General features: G+C 46.7%; 1 protein-coding gene across 1 annotated transcript in view; it reads left to right on the forward strand.

Annotated features, from left to right (window-relative positions):
- The window catches only part of ALK (ALK receptor tyrosine kinase), a gene marked incomplete in the record, with an annotated part of 645,074 nt that overhangs the window by 535,342 nt on the left and 91,020 nt on the right, over nt 1-18,712 (forward strand). Inside the window, 3 exon segments of the mRNA XM_073628762.1 lie at nt 9,384-9,528; nt 11,983-12,165; nt 12,259-12,357. Of these exon segments, the coding sequence (XP_073484863.1) occupies nt 9,384-9,528; nt 11,983-12,165; nt 12,259-12,357 (427 nt within the window).

The following is an 18,712-nucleotide window of genomic DNA, read 5'->3' on the forward strand; positions in this document are numbered from 1 at the left end:
TGCGCAGCGGTTTCTCAAACGCAATTTTTTTTGGGGGGGGAGAAAACACACTTTAATGAATTTTATTGCACAGAAACACAATATAATACCCAATTTTATTGGAAAATTATAAAAGATGATGTTACGCCAAGTAAATAGATACCTAACATGTCACGCTTTAAAATTGCGTACACCTGTGGAATGGCGACCTAACTACGGTACCTAAAAAAATCTCCATAGGCGACACTTTACTGGTTACCAGTTTAGTTGCAGAGGAGTTCTGGCACTAAAATTATTTCCCTCATTCTGGCGTTCGCGGCGATACCTCACATGTGTGGTGCGATCACCGTTTATATACACTATATCACCAAAAGTATTGGGACGCCTGCCTTTACACGCACATGAACTTTAATGACATCCCAGTCTTATTCTGTAGGGTTCAATATTGAGTTGGCTCCGCCCTTTGCAGCTATAGCAGCTTCACCTCTTCTGGGAAGGCCGTCCACAAGGTTTAGGAGGGTGTCTATGGGAATGTTTGACCATTCTTCCAGAAATGCCTTTGTGAGGTCAGGGACTGATGTTGGATGAGAAGGCCTGGCTCGCAGTCTCCGCTCTAATTCATCCTAAAGGTGTTCTATCGGGTTGAGGTCAGCACTCTGTGCAGGCCAGTCAAGTTCCTCCACCCCAAACTTGCTCATCCATGTCTTTATGGACCTTTGTGCACTGGTCCAAACCATTTGGTGGAGGGGGGATTATGGTGTGGGGTTGTTTTTCAGGGGTTGGGTTTGGCCCCTTAGTTCCGGTGAAGTGAACTCTTAAGGCATCAGCATACCAAGACATTTTGGACAATTTCATGCTCCCAACTTTGAGGGAACAGTTTGGGGACGGCCCCTTCCTGTTCCAACATGACTGCGCACCAGTCACCATTCAAAATAATAATAAAAATAACAATAATTATTACGGTATATACTGTATATCATTGGCATATTCTGTACAGACAGTGCAATAGTTCATCATCCCCGCCCACGAGGATCCCTGTCACAGACATACAGACCTATATTAGAGCCCATTTGGACAAAATCCGGGTACCCAACCAGCATGTTTTGGGTGTTTTAGGAGGGAAATCCTCATAAACAGTGGTAGAACGTAAAAGCTGATCCTTATATTGAGTGCCCGGGAAAAACTAAACCCAGTGTTGGCAGGCTGCATTTCTAAATAACCTGTTAGGAAACAGGGGACAAAACTAGAGCACCGAGCACAACGCTCTGCAAAAAAAATAAAAACAAATAACAATAATTATTATATACTGTATATCAATGGCATATTCTGCAGTGCTGTACAGACAATGCAGTAGTTCATCATCCCCGCCCATGAGGATCCCTGTCACAGACATACAGACACACCTATATTAGAGCCAGGACCAGTGCAAGGAATTTTGTCTACTCGGGCGAAGGTGCATTTTGGTGCCCCCAACCGTCCTCCTGTCACCCCCCCTTACAAAATGCATCCCCCCACCCCCATATGGCATAAACTTTATTTGCACTCCATTCATTTATAGTGTAGGAGTGTTGAATTAAAACTCAAGGAGGTCAGGTAACTATATTTTTTTTCAACCAAGGTCCAAATCTCAAAATTGTGCTATGACTCAGAAAGATTATAGCCATTGTATGTCTGTCGAAAAATGAGAAATGTACAATTTCCGTAGCATTTCAACAGTATTTATCCTCATCAGAGTGCCCCTTTACATCAGGTCCCCCCTAGTGTGCCCTCTAACATCATGTGTTCCCATCAGAGTGCCCTCTTAGATCAGGTTCCCCCATCAGTGCCTGTTTACATCAGGCATCCCTGTCAGAGTACTCCTTTACATCAGATGACCCCATCAGAGTGTCCCCATCACAGTACCCTTTACATCAGGTGTCCCTATTACAGTGCCCCCATAGATCAGATGGCCCCATCAGAGTACTCCTTACATCAGTTGTCCCTATCAGAGTGTCCTCATGAAGCAAGTGTCCCAATCAGTGTCCTCATGGAGCAGGTGTCCCCATCAGTGTCCTCATGGAGCAGGTTTACCCATCAGTGTCCTCATGGAGCAGGTGTCCCCATCAGTGTCCTCATGGAGCAGGTGTCCTCATCAGTGTCCTCGTGGAGCAGGTGTCCCCATCAGTGTCCTCACGGAGCAGGTGTCCCCATCAGTGTCCTCACGGAGCAGGTGTCCCCATCAGTGTCCTCACAGAGCAGGTGTCCCCATCAGTGTCCTCACAGAGCAGGTGTCCCCATCAGTGTCCTCACAGAGCAGGTGTCCCCATCAGTGTCCTCACAGAGCAGGTGTCCCCATCAGTGTCCTCACAGAGCAGGTGTCCCTATCAGTGTCCCCATGGAGTAGGTGTCCTTTTCAGTGTCTCCATAGAGTAGGTGTCCTCATCAGTGTCTTAATGGATTAAGTGTCCCAATTAGTGTGTCTATAGAGCAGGTGTTCCAATCACAGTGTCCCCAAAGAGCAGAGGGCTCCCCATCAGAATGCCCCCATAGAGCAGGTGTCTCCATCAGAGGGCCCCTTACATCAGTTGTCCTTATCATAGTTGCCTATAGAGATGTTTCCCCATCAGAGTGCCCCCATAGATCATGTGTCCCATCAGAGTGCCCCCACAGATCAGGTGTCCCATTCAGGGTGCCCCCATAGAGCAGTTGTCCTGATCAGAGTGCCTCCCATAGATCAGGTGTTCCCATCAGAGTGCCCACATAAAATAGGTTTTCCCACCAGAATTCCCCCATATAGCAGGTGTCCCCATCAGTGTGACCCCATAGAGAAGGCGTCCCCCTCATAGTTCCCTTAAAATCAGATGTCCCCAAAGAGCAGGTGTCCCTATCAGTGTTCTCTTGGAGCAGGTGTTCCCATCAGTGCCTTCATAAAGCAAGTGTCCCCATCAGTGCCCCATGGAGCAGGTGTCCTCATTGGGCAGATGGTCCTCATCTGTGTCACCATAGAGCAGGTATTCCCATCAGTGGCCCCATAAAGCAGGTGTCCCCATCAATGACCTCATGGAGCAAGTCTCCCCATCAGTGTCCTCATAGAGCAAGTGTCCCCATCAGTGTCCTCCTGGAGCAGGTATCCCCATCAGTGTCCCCATCAGTGTCCTCATGGAACAAGTGTCCCCATTGGTGTCCTCATGAAGTAGGTGTCCCCATCAGTGTCCCTATCAGTGTCCTCATGGAGCAGTTGTCCCCATCAGTGTCCTCATGGAGCAGTTGTCCCCATTAGTGTCCTCACAGAGCAGGTGTCCCCATCAGTGTCCTCATGGAGCAGGTGTCCCCATCAGTGTCCTCATGGAGCAGGTGTCCCCATCAGTGTCCTCATGGAGCAGGTGTCCCCATCAGTGTCCTCATGGAGCAGGTGTCCCCATCAGTGTCCTCATGGAGCAGGTGTCCCCCTCAGTGTCCTCACAAAGCAGGTGTCCCCATTAGTGTCCTCACAGAGCATGTGTCCCCATCAGTGTCCCCATGGAGTAGGTGTCCTTTTCAGTGTCCCCATAGAGTAGGTGTCCTCATCAGTGTCCCAATGGATTAGGTGTCCCAATCAGTGTCCCTATAGAGCAGGTGTCCCAATCACAGTGTCCCCAAAGAGCAAGGGTCCCCATCAGAGTGCCCCTATAGATCAGGTGTCTCCATCAGAGGGCCCCTTACATCAGGTGTCTCCATCAGAGGGCCCCTTATATCAGGTGTCCCTATCATAGTTGCCTATAGAGATGTTTCCCAATCAGAGTGCCCTCATAGATGAGGTGTCCCCATCAGAGGGTCCTCATAGATCAGGTTTCCCCATCAGATTGCCCTCATAGATCAGGTGTCCCGTTCAGGGTGCCCCCATAGAGCAGTTGTCCCCATCAGAGTGCCCCCCATAGATCAGGTGTTTCCATCAAAGTGCCCACATAGAGAAGGTGTCCCTGTCATAGTTCCCTTAAAATCAGGTATGCCCAAAGAGCAGGTGTCCCCATCAGTGTTCTCTTGGAGCAGGTGTTCCTATCAGTGTCCTCATAAAGCCGGTGTCACCATCAGTGTCCAATGGAGCAGGTGTCCTCATTGGGCAGATGTCCCCATCTGTGTCCCCATAGAGCAGGTATCCCCATCGGTGGCCCCATAGAGCAGGCGTCCCCATCAATTTCCTCATGGAGTAAGTCTCTCCATCAGCGTCCTCATGGAGCAAGTGTCCCCATCAGTGTCCTCATAGAGCAAGTGTCCTGATCAGTGTCCTCATGGAGCAGGTATCCCCATCGGTGTCCTCATGAAGCAGGTGTCCCTATCAGTGTCCTCATGGAGCAGGTGTCCCCATCAGTGTCCTTATGGAGCAGGTGTCCCCATAAGTGTCCTCACAGAGCATGTGTCCCAATCAGTGTCCTCATGGAGCAGGTGTCCCCATAGAGCAGATGTCCCCATGGAGTAGGTGTCCCCATAGAGCAGGTGTCCCCATCAGAGTGCACCCCATAGATCAGGTGTTCCTGTCAGAGTGCCCCTTACATCAGGTGTCCCTATCAGTGTGCCCCCATATAGATGTTATCCCAATCAGTGTGCCCCATAGATCAGGTGGCCCCATCAGACTGTCCCCAGAAAGCAGGTGGCTTTATCAGTGTCCTCACAGAGCAGATGTCCCCATCAGTGTCCCCATAGAGCAAGTATCCCCATCAGTGTCCGCATAGAGCAGGGGTTTCCAAACTGCTGCCCAGGGGCCAGATGCAGCCCTTTGCTCGCCTTTATCCGGCCCCTGGGGCACTACTTCTGCCAGTGATATGAGATACTACTCCTCCCAATAATATCAACAATGGGGCACTATTTCTTCCACTGATACTGATGATAGGGTACTATTACTCCAGCTAATACCAATGGTATGTTAATCAGATCCTGTCTATAAATTGGCCCTAGTATGTGTATTTGTGTATGTGTTTGTAAGCGCGTCGGGACCCTGCTGGGTAAAGGACCGCGCTATATCAAGATGCAACTCAACTAAACTCTCAACTCAGCCAATGATGGGGCACTATTTCTCCTCCTGAGCACAAACCAAGAGGCCATGTTTATTCTCACTGATGCTGGGCCCAGGACATTTACTACCCTCACTGGCCCCCTAAAATCTGAAGGACAGTATACTGGGCCTTTGTTTGAAAGGTTTGGAGACCCCTGCTATAGAGCAAGTTTCCCCATCAGTGTCCTCTCATGGAGCAGCTGTCCCCATCAGTGTCCCCTGAAGCAGGTGTCCTCATTGGGCAGGTATGCCCATCAGGGTCCCCATAGAGCAGGTATCCCCATCAGTGTCCTCTCATGGAGAAAGTATCCTCATCAGTGTCCTCTCATGGAGCAAGTATCCCCATCAGTGTCCTCTCATGGAGCAAGTGTCCCCATTTCTGACTGCCCTCATGCCCCCATACAACGGGGGTCGGCAACCCGCGGCCCACCACTGCTAATTGTCTGGCCCATCGGTGCCTGTGATTAATTCACGTGCACCTGGCCCATGGACATACCCTGTGATACCAGCTGCTCACCGCTCTTCTCTACACCTGTGTAAGGATGAGCTCAGGCGTGTTCGCGAGCCGCATGTGCAGAGCCTGCCAGGAAGTCGGCACTGCACAGCGCTAATCACAAGCAGTGAGACATTTCCCAATCTCTGCAGCCACGCCCTGGGACAGCGTATCCCTGCTTGTGATTAGCGCTGTGCAGTGCCGACTTCCTGGCGGGCTCTGCACGTGCGGCTTGCGAACACGCCTGAGCTCATCCTTACACCTGTGTAAGGTAGGAGAGTTCTACCTGCACAGTGTGTGATTGTGTGTCTGTGGGGTGGGGTGCAGAGGACACTATGGGGGCTGGGGAAAAAGGGGCACTATGGGGGCCACTATGTGGGCAGGGGGCACTATGGGGACAGAGGACACTATGGGGGCAGAGGGCACTATGGGTGCCACTACGGGGGGGGGGGGGGCAGAGGGCACTATGGGGGGGCCCTAGGGAGGCAGAGGTCACTATTGGGCAGAGGGCGCTATGGGGGCCACTATGGGGGCAGAGGGCACAATGGAGGCAGAGGGCACTGGACACTATGGGGGCAGAGGGCACTGGACACTATGGGGGCAGAGGGCACTTTGGGGGCAGAGGACACTATGAGGGCACTATAAGAGCAGAGGACACTATGGGGTAGAGGACACTATGGGGGCTGAGGACAGAGGACACGATGGAGGCAGAGGACACTACAGTGGGGGGTGCAGGGGACAGAGGACACTGCAATGGGGGGGCCCTTTTAGGGACCCCATCACCCCTAGGGACTGGACCCCCATCTCGCCTAGGGACAGGGATCCCATTTTCCCTAGGGACGGGACCCCCTTCTCCAGACCATGCTGGCTGGCAGGGCTGGCGTCAGCCACCCTGGGGTGCCAGGATGGGGCAGTAAATATGGAATCACCAGCCATATGCTCTCCCTCGGGGTGAACTGGCTTTGTATTAGTGAAGCACCTTAAAGTGAGGTAAACCTGTACTGTTATTATTACTATGTTAGTATTATTATTATGTTCATTTATTAGCAGGGGAATGCGACCCTCCATGCATTCACATACATTGAATCCCTTAAGTGGAAAAGGGTTGCTGACCCCCACCATACACCATCTATTCCTCGGGTGTTCACGATGTACATGCAGATGGCCTTATAACAACCACAGACAGTCGGACATAATAAAACACTCTTTGCCCAACCTATTACAGAAGATCCCTGTTATGCCCACCCCTGTGCCCGCTGCCCCCCCCCCAGGTCTCAGGTCCTCCCCCTCATCTCACATGCCTCCAGTTCAGTGGCAATTATCTCTGTGCTGGACTGCAGGACTTCTTCTGCTACCACCTGGGTAGGAAGGACTTCTTCATTGCGATGGCTGGAGCTTGGGTTGCCACCTCATCCCTTTAAACCCGAACACATATTAATTACACAGGTTCTGAGGCTGATTAAGGTGGTAATTAAACTCACTTGGTGCCTTATCTGCATTAAATTAGCCTCAGAACCCGTGTAATTCATATGTGTTTGGTTTTAAAGGGATGAGGTGGCAACCCTAGCTGGAGCCCATTTAAACCAAATCCAGGTAACCAACCAGCATATTTTGTGGTTTAACGGCTTGCCGACCAGCCGCCGTCATTATACTGCGGCAGGTCGGCACGATCCCGCGAACCGTCGTAGCTGTACGCCGGTCCCTTTAACACAGTAGGGGTGCCGATGCTCGTGACTGGCGGTCGCGATGACAGCTGGCCACGAGCGATCGCGGGCATGAGAGGCAGAACAGGGAGGTGTGTGTGTAAACACACACATCTCCCAGTTCTGTGAGGAGAGAGAGATTGTGAGTTCCTACGAGCTGGGAACCACGATCTGTCATCTCCTATAGTCAGTCCCCTCCCCCCACAGTTAGAACACACACTGAGGGAACACAGTTAACCCCTTGATCGCCCCCTAGTGTTAACCCCTTCCCTGCCAGTGACATTTATACAGTAATCAGTGCATTTTTATAGCACTGATCGCTGCATAATTGGCAATGGTCCCAAAAATGTGTCAAAAGTGTCCGATGTGTCCGCCGTAATGTCGCAGTCTCAAATAAAAAGATTGCCACCATTACTAGTAAAAAAATAATAATAATAAAAATGCCATAAATCTATCCCCTATTTTGTAGCCGCTATAACTTTTGCGCAAACCAATCAATATACGCTTTTTGCAATTTTTTTTATTACCAAAAATATGTAGAAGAATACGTATCGGCCTAAACTGAGAAAAAAAATAGCTTTTTTTAAAAAAAATTGGGGCTATTTATTACAGCAAAAAGTACAAAATATTGTGGGTTTTTTTTTCAAAATTGTCGCTTATTTTTTGTTTATAGCGCAAAAAATAAAAACCGCAGAGATGATCAAATACCACCAAAAGAAAGCTAGGAACGAGCCGGAAGCGGTCGGTCTTGTAAACTTGCGTTCGTAATGGAGAATTAACATTTTGTGACGCGGCAAATTATGAAATCTGGAAATGCAGCGCACAATTCTCTTCTACTTTAATGGGATAATAATGAAGCTGCTTTGCTGGTGATACTGATGGAGTTATTGCAAACAAATTTTCAAAGGATTTTTTTTCTAGTGATATCAAGAATATTATTATTATGGTTGTTGTTATTTGTTTTTTTTGGTGCAAGTTACCACAACACCATTATTATCCCGTAGTTTATTTATATCAAAGATACAACTATGTTGGTGTCCGTTGTTAATGTTACATTGTATTTTATGAAATGTAACTGCCGACTCCCAAACTGTCATTTGAAGTAAAACACATAGCCAAGTATTATTGTTCACAATGTTTTTATTGTGCATTAAAAAAAGAAAACAAATAAAATTAGACATGATATCTGCCAATAGAACTTAACCAAGAAGTGCATTCTATGCATCCAAAAATATAGAAAATATACCAAATCAAATCATTATTATTCAACCAAAAAATAAAAGCCTCATGCATGTGTCCTGCTTCTTAATATAGGGGGTCAGCAATGCCAAGAGTTGGTGAAAGTAGGGGTCCATCATCCGGAGATAATTCCGAAAATCATCCGGATTATTCTTCTGGAGCTCCCGCAGCAAAGGCATATGACATAATTGGTCACCATTAATAAAGCAACCAATTTTTGGTCCAAGAACTCCTCCTCCTCCTGTTCCTGGACTGGACTTGGGTCAAAGCAATAACTCCAAGGCCAATAATAAATAACACGTTATCTCCTCCGATTCCGCAACATGGCTGGTTGACAAACGGCCGCTCAGAAACGAAATGAAAAGCACGAAATGAAAAGCGCGAACTGAAACTTCCAACTAACACAAAATTAGCAGAAGGAGCCCAAAGGGTGGCGCGAAAGAGCTGAAAAACCACGTAGTACGTCACTACGTTCGTGTTTGTTGGCCGGCAATTCCTTGCCGTTTGTATGCAAGACAAGATCCAGGCACGCGCCTTCGGACAAAAGTCCGAGGTTTTGTCTGCGGAAAATCCAATTGTGTGTTCAAGGCTTAAGGAAATAGAACAAACAACTGACCAAAGTGGGCTTACACCCACAAAAAAAAAACTGATGAAAAAAACAGTGTATACATGGTGTATATAGAATGGTATATATAGAATGGTGTATACATGGTGTATATAGAATGGTGTGTATACATGGTGTATATAGAATGGTGTGTATAGAATGGGGTATACATGGGGTATATACAATGGGAAGCAATCAGATTCCAGCTGACATTTTTCTAGTCCTGAACAAAATAAATTCACATTTTTCATTGGAAGCAACATCACCACTCTTTGATCTTTCCCCAAATCTCTGAATTTTTTGTTGTTGTTATTAATGATACATTGTAACTTTATCCTGCACTGTGATTTGTCGTAGATGGAGAATGGAAAGTACGTCCCGCTGCTGATCGCCGCAGGGGGAGGCGGCAGAGCCTACAAGGCAAAAGTGAACGTCGTCCAACCAGAGCGGCTGGAGAACAATTTCACCGTGCCGGGCCTGAATGGAAAATCTGGGGCGGCAGGTAAATTCCCTGGGGGGGGGGGGGCGGGGTCACTTCGTTTTTATTCACCTTAATATATGCAAGAATATAAGAATTCTTCACCCAGCAACTAGACAGCTAAACGACAAAACCCGGACAAATCTCTTATCGGGGTCACCAACCAAAAATAAAATGTTTTTACAGATTCATTGTCAGAATAAACTGAAGCTGTTATCTAAATCATAACTAGAGTTGTACCGATACCAATTTTTTTTTTTTCGGCACGGGTAGCGATACTTTTGGTCAAGTACTCGCCGATACCGAGTACCGATACTTTGCAGTCCGATTTGCGTCAGCACAAAAAATAAAATAAAGATTTGTGCAGATCGCACTGCAAAGAATTGCATGCGATTTTGAACAGGAATATGGTGCATTTCTGATGAATTTTTCGGTATTGGGAAATTCGGATGTATCCGAATTTCCGAATTAGAATAGTACCAAATTTAAACGGATCCGAAATAACGAGAAAAAAATTCGGACGAAATTCGAATCGTTTTCGAATTCGAATGCAAAAGCTTTTCGAATAATTTTCCAATTTCCAAAGAGAATTAAATAGAATAGAAAATAAAGGAATAAAATATCTATTTTATTCCTTTATTTTCTATTCTATTTTATTATTTTTGTAAATTGGAAGACCTTTCGAATTGGAAAACTTTTCGAATTCAAATAGTTTTCAAATTCGAATTCAAAAAACTTTTCGAATCGTTTTCCAATTTCCAAAGAGAATTAAATAGACTAGAAAATAAAGCAATCACATTTCTATTCTATTCCTTTATTTTCTATTCTATTTTATTATTTTTGGAAATTGGAAAACATTTCGAATTGGAAAACTTTTCGAGTAGTTTTCCAATTTCCAAAGACCCCTTTCACACTGGGGCGTCGGGCCGTTGGCGGTAAAGCGCCGCTATTTTTAGCGGCACTTTACCGTAGTTTTTGCAGGGGTTTTCGCCCCGCTAGCGGGGGTTAAAACGACCCGCAAAGCGCTGCTACAACAGCGCTTTGCCGGGGGTTCTACAACGGCGCCCATTCAGTTATAAACATCACTCCCTCACCGCTCCAAAGATGCTGCTTGCAGGACATTTTTTAGCATCATGCCAGCGCACCGCTCCAGTGTGAAAGCCCTCTGGCTTTCACACTGGAGAGACAGGAGAGGCGCTTTACAGGTGCTGTGCAGGCGCTATTTTTAGCGCTGTAGCGCCTGTAAAGCGTCTCAGTGTGAAAGGGGTCAAACAGAATTAAATAGAATAGAGAATAAAGCAATAACATTTCTATTCTATTCCTTTATTTTCTATTCTAGTTATCCTTTTTGGAAATTGGAAAATAATTCGAAATCGAAAACTTTTTGAATTCAAAAATTATTTGAAACTGATTTGAAAATTTTTTTAATCGATTTGAAAATGAATAAACAAAACTAGTTCCAAAAACAAATGAAACTAATGAAATAAATTTAACTAAACCAATTTATGGAAATAACGAATCGAAACGAAACAAAACACATTTTTTCATCTATTTGCTTTTATCAGATGACTGGCACACCTATGTAGATTATTTCTACATATGTACTGTGAGTTCTAACATTTTTTGAACTGCCCACTAGATGGCGCTTTCTTCTTTCTACCTTTCTATACACACAGACAGGAGTGTTTGGGGGAAATCGCATGTGGTTTGGACAGGAATCGCACCACATTCCTGTTCAGGCGATTCTTAGCAGTGCGATTTGCACCCACTTATTTTGTATTGACGCAAAGTATCGTTTTGTCGGTATCAGGAGCATTTGGGTGAGTACCGATATCCACACAAATGCTTGGTATCACCACCGGTACCATTACCGGTATCGGTGCATCCCTAATTATGACTATTTGGAATTAGCAATATAGACATAGACATGTCCACTGACAAAAAATGTGTTCGTTTTCGCTTCATTCGTTTTTTTGCTTTTTTCGAAAATTCGTAAATTCGGAATTCATAAATTCGAAAATTCGGAAATCCGAAAATTAGGATTTTCGAATTTCAAATTTTCAGATTTCGGAATTTTCAAATTTCCGAATTTTCAAATTTCCAAAATTACGAATTTCCTCATTACAAATTTTCGCATTTCTGAATTTCCATCATTTCGAATTTCTGAATTTCTAATTTCCGAAATTTAGAATTTCCAAAATTTCTAATTTTTCCAATTTCCGAAATTTAGAATTTTTCGAAAATTCGGAAATTTCAGAAATTCGGAGATTTCGGAATTGATGAGTTTGTCAAAATTCGTAAAAAAACAAATTCGGAACTAAACGAATTGCACATGTCTAATATTTTACTAATAACATCCTTGCTGGCCAAGCTGGCCACGAGCCATACAACCTTGATTAGATAATAATAGGAGGGATAGTTGTATAAAAACCCACCGGATGAGCCAATGCTGGGCCATGTTTTTTTTTTATGCCACAGGTGGGGGAGGAGGATGGAGTGACCACACAGCGTTCCCGTGGGCAGGCAAGTCGCTGGCGGATGGTGGCACCGGAGGGGAGTCCTGCCCCCAAGCCCTGAAGAAGTGGGGATGGGAAACTAGAGGTGGCTTCGGAGGAGGTGGTGGCGGCTGCTCCTCCGGTGGAGGGGGCGGAGGATACATCGGTAAATATGGTTCCGGTCCAAATAGCGTTAAAGTTGAAACACTGAAAAAAAAGAAAAAACTGGAATGCGTGACAGTAATTCTTTGAATGGCAGGTGGCAACGTGGCGGATGATAATAGCCCAGATGCGGATGGTTGGGATGGGGTGTCCTATATCAGTCCCCATGGTGTCCTCTACACACCTCCACTTAAAGGTAAGAAAGATGGGTGGAGATGAGTTCACCAATACATTTCTCCTTATATATTGAACTTATGGAAGTCATTGCGGGTAAAAGTGCCAAAAAAAGGAGAATATTAAATGTTTACTTGTAGTATTTTTCCTTTCCATAGGTAAACTTACTAAAAAAAAAAAAATGGACTACTCCAGGAAGCGCCAGCCCCCTCCCTCCCTTCCTGTCACAGCCCCTCCCTCCTTTCCTGTCACAGCCCCTCCCTCCTTTCCTGTCACAGCCCCTCCCTCCTTTCCTGTCATAGCCCCCTTCCTCCCTTCCTGTCATAGCCCCCTCCCTTCCTGTCATAGCCCCCTCCTCTCCTGGCAGTGTCTAATTACTGTCTGTGCTGGCCCAGCTCCTCTGCCCCTCCCCTCCCTACATAACTATTTATGTAGCTGCTCACAGATTGTGCTTGAGTATTTGGCTACAGTAGCCCAGGAATAACGGCTTTAAAACCGGAAGTGACTAAATCATCATCGCGTCCAGGTTCATTCATCACATGGGGATGGGGGGCAGGGCAGTCTTACCCCCCTAGGCGCTGGTGGCATGCAAATATGCTGCCTTTTCGGCGGGTGGGCCTTCGGCGCAGAGAGGCTGAATATTTGCATACCGATTAGCTGACACAGCTGTGCTGAGACCACACATGCCCTGAGCGCTCCGCGGCATAGTTACCGGCGGCTAACTGTAAGCTCCGTAATCGCTTCTTACAAGCGGGAGCTTTCCGATCATGTGATCACCATGATAGCAAATCACGGCGGTTACATGATCACAAACCCCGCCTCTCAGCATCTGAAATCCCTTGAAGGGCCAGGAGGCGCTGGCTCAAAGGGGTTAATGCATGGGTACTAGGCCCCAGGTGCATGGGGGACCCATGATAATCTTGCATTACATCATACTTGACAATTGTCCCGGATTTGCTGAGCAAGTCACTCTTTTTACTAAGCTGTCCCAGGACATCATACTTGCCAACTGTCCTGGATTTGCCAGGCCAGTAATGATTTTTACTAAGGTGTCCCAGGATGACCGTGTCCCGAGCAGCATCCCGAAACCTGTACTGTGCCCTCCTGATCCCAGGACTATGCCCTCCTGACCCCCCTGTACTGTGCCCTTCTGCCTCCCTCCTTTACTCTACCCTTCTGCCCTCCCCCTGTACTGTGCCCTTCTGCCGCCCCCCCGTACTGTGCCCTTCTGCTTCTACCCCTGTACTGTGCCCTTTTGCCTCCACCCCTGTACTCTGCCCTTCTGACTCCCCCACGTACTGTGCCCTTTTGCCTCCCCCCTGTACTGCGCCCTTCTGCCTCCCCCCTGTACTGTGCCCTTCTGCCTCCCCCCTGTACTGTGCCCTTCTGCCTCCCCCCTGTACTGTGCCCTTTTGCCTCCACCCCTGTACTGTGCCCTTCTGCCTCCCCCCTGTACTGTACCCTTCTGCCCCCCCTGTACTGTCCCCTTCTGCCCCCCCGTACTGTCCCCTTTTGCCTCTCCTCCTATACTGCGCCCTTCTGCCTCCCCCCTGTACTGTGCCCTTTTGCCTCCACCCCTGTACTGTGCCCTTCTGCCTCCCCCCTGTACTGTGCCCTTCTGCCTCCCCCCTGTACTGTGCCCTTCTGCCTCCCCCCTGTACTGTGCCCTTCTTCCTCCACCCCTGTACTGTTCCCCTTTGCCCCCCTCTGTACTGTGCCCCTTTGCCTTCCCCCTGTACTGTGCCTTGCTGCCTGCATTCCTGTACCATGCCCTTCTGCCTCCCCTCCCTGTACTGTGCCCTTCTGCCTCCCCTCCCTGTACTGTGCCTTTTTGCTTCCCCTCCTGTACTATGCCCTTCTGCCCCCCCCCCCGTACTGTGCCCTTCTGCCTCCCCCTGTACTGTGCCCTTCTGCTTCCACCACTTTACTGTGCCCTTTTGACTCCCCCTGTACTGTGCCCTTCTGCAAACCCCCCTGTACTGTACCCTTTTGCCTCCCTCCCTGTACTGTGCCCTTCTGGCTCCCCCCGGTACTGTGCCCTTTTGCCTCAACACCTGTACTGTGCCCTTCTGCCTCCCCCCTATACTGTACCCTTCTGCCCCCCCTGTACTGTCCCCTTCTGCCCCCCCGTACTGTCCCCTTTTGCCTCTCCCCCTATACTGCACCCTTCTGCCTCCCCCTGTACTGTGCCCTTCTGTCTGCACACCTGTACTGTGCCCTTCTGCCTCCCCCTGTACTGTGCCCTTCTGCCTCCCCCCTGTACTGTGCCCTTCTTCCTCCACCCCTGTACTGTTCCCCTGTGCCCCTTTGCCTTCCCCCTGTACAGTGCCTTTCTGCCTGCACTCCTGTACCGTGCCCTTCTGCCTGCACCTTTGTACTGTGCCCTTCTGCCTCCCCTCCCTGTACTGTGCCTTTTTGCCTCCCCTCCTGTACTGTGCCCTTCTGCCCCCCCTGTACTGTGCCCTTCTGCCTCCCCCCTGTACTGTGCCCTTCTGCCTTCCCCCATGTACTGTGCCCTTCTGCTTCCACCACTTTACTGTGCCCTTTTGCCTCCCCCTGTACTGTGCCCTTCTGCTTCCATGCTTCCACCACTTTACTGTGCCCTTTTGCCTCCCCCCTATACTGTGCCCTTCTGCCTCCCCCCTGTACTGTGCCCTTCTGCCTCCCCCCTGTACTGTGCCCTTCTGCCTCATCCCCATACTGTGCTGTTCTGCCCACCCCCCGTACTGTCCCCTTTTGCCTCCCCCCGTACTGCGCTCTTCTGCCTCCCCCCGTACTGCGCTCTTCTGCCTCCCCCCGAACTGCACCCTTCTGCCTCCCCCTGTACTGTGCACTTCTGCCTCCCTCCCTGTACTGTGCCCTTCTGCCTTCCCTCATGTACTGTGCCCTTCTGCCTCCCCCCATGTACTGTGCCCTTTTGCCTCCCTCCCTGTACTGTGCCCTTCTGCCTCCCCCCCATGTACTGTGCCCTTCTGCCTCCCCCCATGTACTGTGCCCTTCTGCCTCCCTCCCTGTACTGTGCCCTTCTGCCTCCCCCCATGTACTGTGCCCTTCTGCCTCCCCCCATGTACTGTGCCCTTTTGCCTCCCCCCATGTACTGTGCCCTTTTGCCTCCCCCCATGTACTGTGCCCTTTTGCCTCCCCCCATGTACTGTGCCCTTTTGCCTCCCTCCCTGTACTGTGCCCTTCTGGCTCCCCCCTGTACTGTGCCCTTCTGCCTGCGCCCCTGTATTTTGCCATTTCTGTTGTTTAGTCTTTGATTTATGGAATGCTTTTTATATTGATAAAATCGTTTTTATTTAAAGTACTAATAAATACTATTAATGTTTAACATTATCAACTATTTATACTTTAATTCTTGAGGGTAGGTGCCTAAATTGGGGCCAGCTGGTAGGGGCTCCAGTGTATTACTTTGCCCAGGGGCCCATGATGCTATAAAGACGGCCCTGGATAGGAAAATTGATGTTTCCCGATCTCCTTTGTATCTTGCTATTCCAACGGTTTACCGCGGTCCCGGGCTCCTTGGAGGAAGCTTGTTTATGCCACTTCAAGCCCAGGGCGTTTTTTTTATACAGCCTAAGGACATAAAGCAGTGAAATGGACTGTATTTATAGGTCCTCAAAAATCCAAAAAAAAAGAGTGTAAAGTGGTTGTAAACCTCAGACATGAAATATGAACAAAGCACATCCCTCTATAGTGTGTATTTGTCTCAATCCAGAGCACTAAGTGTCATTTCTGTCTGCTGCCTCCTTCCTCTGCTATCAGCATGAGTCACCTCTGACAAGTTTTCCTGACACCAAGAGATAAAAGGTGACAGGGAAGGGAGCTCCAGCACACAACCTGTGATAAACAGCCTCAGCTCTGTTCCTGGTTTGTGAAAGTGGATGTGTCCCTCCAATCAGCTCGCAAAGCTCTCCTCACTGAGCTCTGCAGAGTGTCATTTCTGCTCTCTGCCCCCCTTTTTTTTCTGAATGCTCAGACAAGCTTTATAAATTCAGCACTTTGAACAGATGTAGAGGAGAGAAGACTGCAGATAAACAGGTACAACTCACATAGGAGGATTTGTTTTATCTCTGTGTATCACCTGAGGCCGGTCACTTAACTGGGGATATGGAGGGTTTACAATCACTTTAAGGATTAAGGGTTGGAGCCATGCCAAAAAAAAAAAAGTATTTAGTGACTCTGTGGCCCATTGTGTATTCAGAACTGTCGATCTATTAGATACTTCCTGGATAAGGCGCTATTTATCCAGCAGTTCCGGAATAGAGTTTGGATCACAGAAACACGGCGAATAATGACAGTGACTGTATGGAGATTCCAGGAGCCCTTTCATGTCACTCACACACACTATCAATTTTCATGAATTTTCTGAATAATGGATACATTACGTGAGATCAAGGAACGTCTTCAGTGTATGGAGACTTTGATGGTAAATTAAAATTGCACGAAGTGACTAACTGACAATGGAGAGGTGGGGGGTGGGGTGCATTAGACATGACATGTACACTGACAAAAAAATGTGTTTGTTTTCATTTTCGTTTCATTTGGGTTTTTTTTGCTTTTTTTTGGAAATTTGCAAATTTGAACATTTCCGAAATTCGAAAATTCAGATTTTTACATTTCCGAATTTCCAAATTTTGAATTTTCGAATTTCCGAATTTAAAATTTTCAAATTTCCGAATTCTCAAATTTTCTCATTTTCAAATTTCCGAATTTTCAAATTTTCTAATTTTCTAATTTCCGAATTCCGAAATTTTCGAAAATTCGGAAATTCAAAAAACTCGAAAATCTGAAAAAAAGAAAGAAAATCAGTAAAATTTGAAATAATAACTAAATAATAATAACTAACTATTAAATTATAGGTAATGTGATTTTCTTTTCAAATTTGGCTGTTAGTGAACGTAACAAATACAAATTTATCTGAAGTTACAAATTATCCGTAATAACGAATGCCGCATCTAAACAAATGGAATGGAACAAATTAATAATAAATAATAATAAAAAGGTTTTATTATTATTATTATTATTTATTATTATTAGATCGTTACGTTTCATTCATTTACATGCGGTATTCGTTATTTCAGATAATTTGTAACTTCTGATAAATTCGTACTCGTTACGTTCACTAACATCCAAATTTGACAGGAGATTCCAATACCTATAATTTAATATTTATTATTAGTTATTATTTCAGATTTTCGGGTTTTTGATTTTTCAGATTTTCATTCTTATTTTTGAATTTTTGAATTATGAAATTTCTAATCGAAATTCCTAATTTCGAATTTTCAAATTTCCTAATTTCGAATTTCTGAAATATCGAATTTCCGAAATTTCGAATCTCCAAATTTGAATCTTCTAATTCTTGAATTTCCAAAATGTTCCAATTTCTGAAATTTTGAATTTCGATTTCGGAAATTTTGAATTTTCAGAAATTCGAAATTTCGAAATTTCGGAAATTGAAAAATTTCGGAAATTCGGAATTAACGAATTTGTCAAAATTCATTAACAAACAAATTCAGAACTAAACGAATTGCACGTCTAGGGTGCATTATAAAACTTCAGAGCAGCAGCTAGACCAGGATCAGGGAATCTATCTCCGGGAATAATAATGCCCCGTACACACGGTCGGACATTGATCGGACATTCCGACAACAAAATCCTAGGATTTTTTCCGACGGATGTTGGCTCAAACTTGTCTTGCATACACACGGCCGCACAAAGTTGTCGGAAAATCCGATCATTCTGAACGCGGTGACGTAAAACACGTACGTCGGGACTATAAACGGGGCAGTAGCCAATATCTTTCATCTCTTTATTTATTCTGAGCATGCGTGGCACTTTGTGCGATCGGAATTTAACCGATCGGATTTTGTTGTCGTAAAATTTTATAGCCTGCTCTCACATTTTGTGTGTCAGAAATTCTGACGGGAAAAGTCCGATGGAGCCCACACACACGATCGGAATTTCCGACAACAAGCTCCGATCACACATTTTCCGTCTGAAAATCCGACCATGTGTACGGGGCATTAGGGTCATCGGGGACAGCAAGTGAAGGTGAACCTCCCCAATGGGGGGGGCACAAACAGCTTATTCAATGCAATTTTGCAGCAGGTGAGTCAATAGGAAGAGCAGGGGGACGAGAATTCAGAAAAATCATGTCTACAGACAGAACATTCCTGCTGTGGCTGCATTATATTCCTTTCTAAGCAATGTTAGTCCATAAATGTGTCCTGGCTACAGCCTCTTGCCATTTCTATATAGCAGGGAGAAGCAGCTCAAGGAGCGAGTCAGCTGTGTTGGAGAGCTTGAGGGACCTTACTGATAGGAGGAGGTCAGGGTGCTGGCTACTGGCAAAACATAGACCCATGATTAGAGAA

The sequence above is a fragment of the Aquarana catesbeiana genome, linkage group LG04, assembly GCF_042186555.1.
Source record: "Aquarana catesbeiana isolate 2022-GZ linkage group LG04, ASM4218655v1, whole genome shotgun sequence".
NCBI classification, from domain to species: Eukaryota; Metazoa; Chordata; class Amphibia; order Anura; family Ranidae; genus Aquarana; species Aquarana catesbeiana.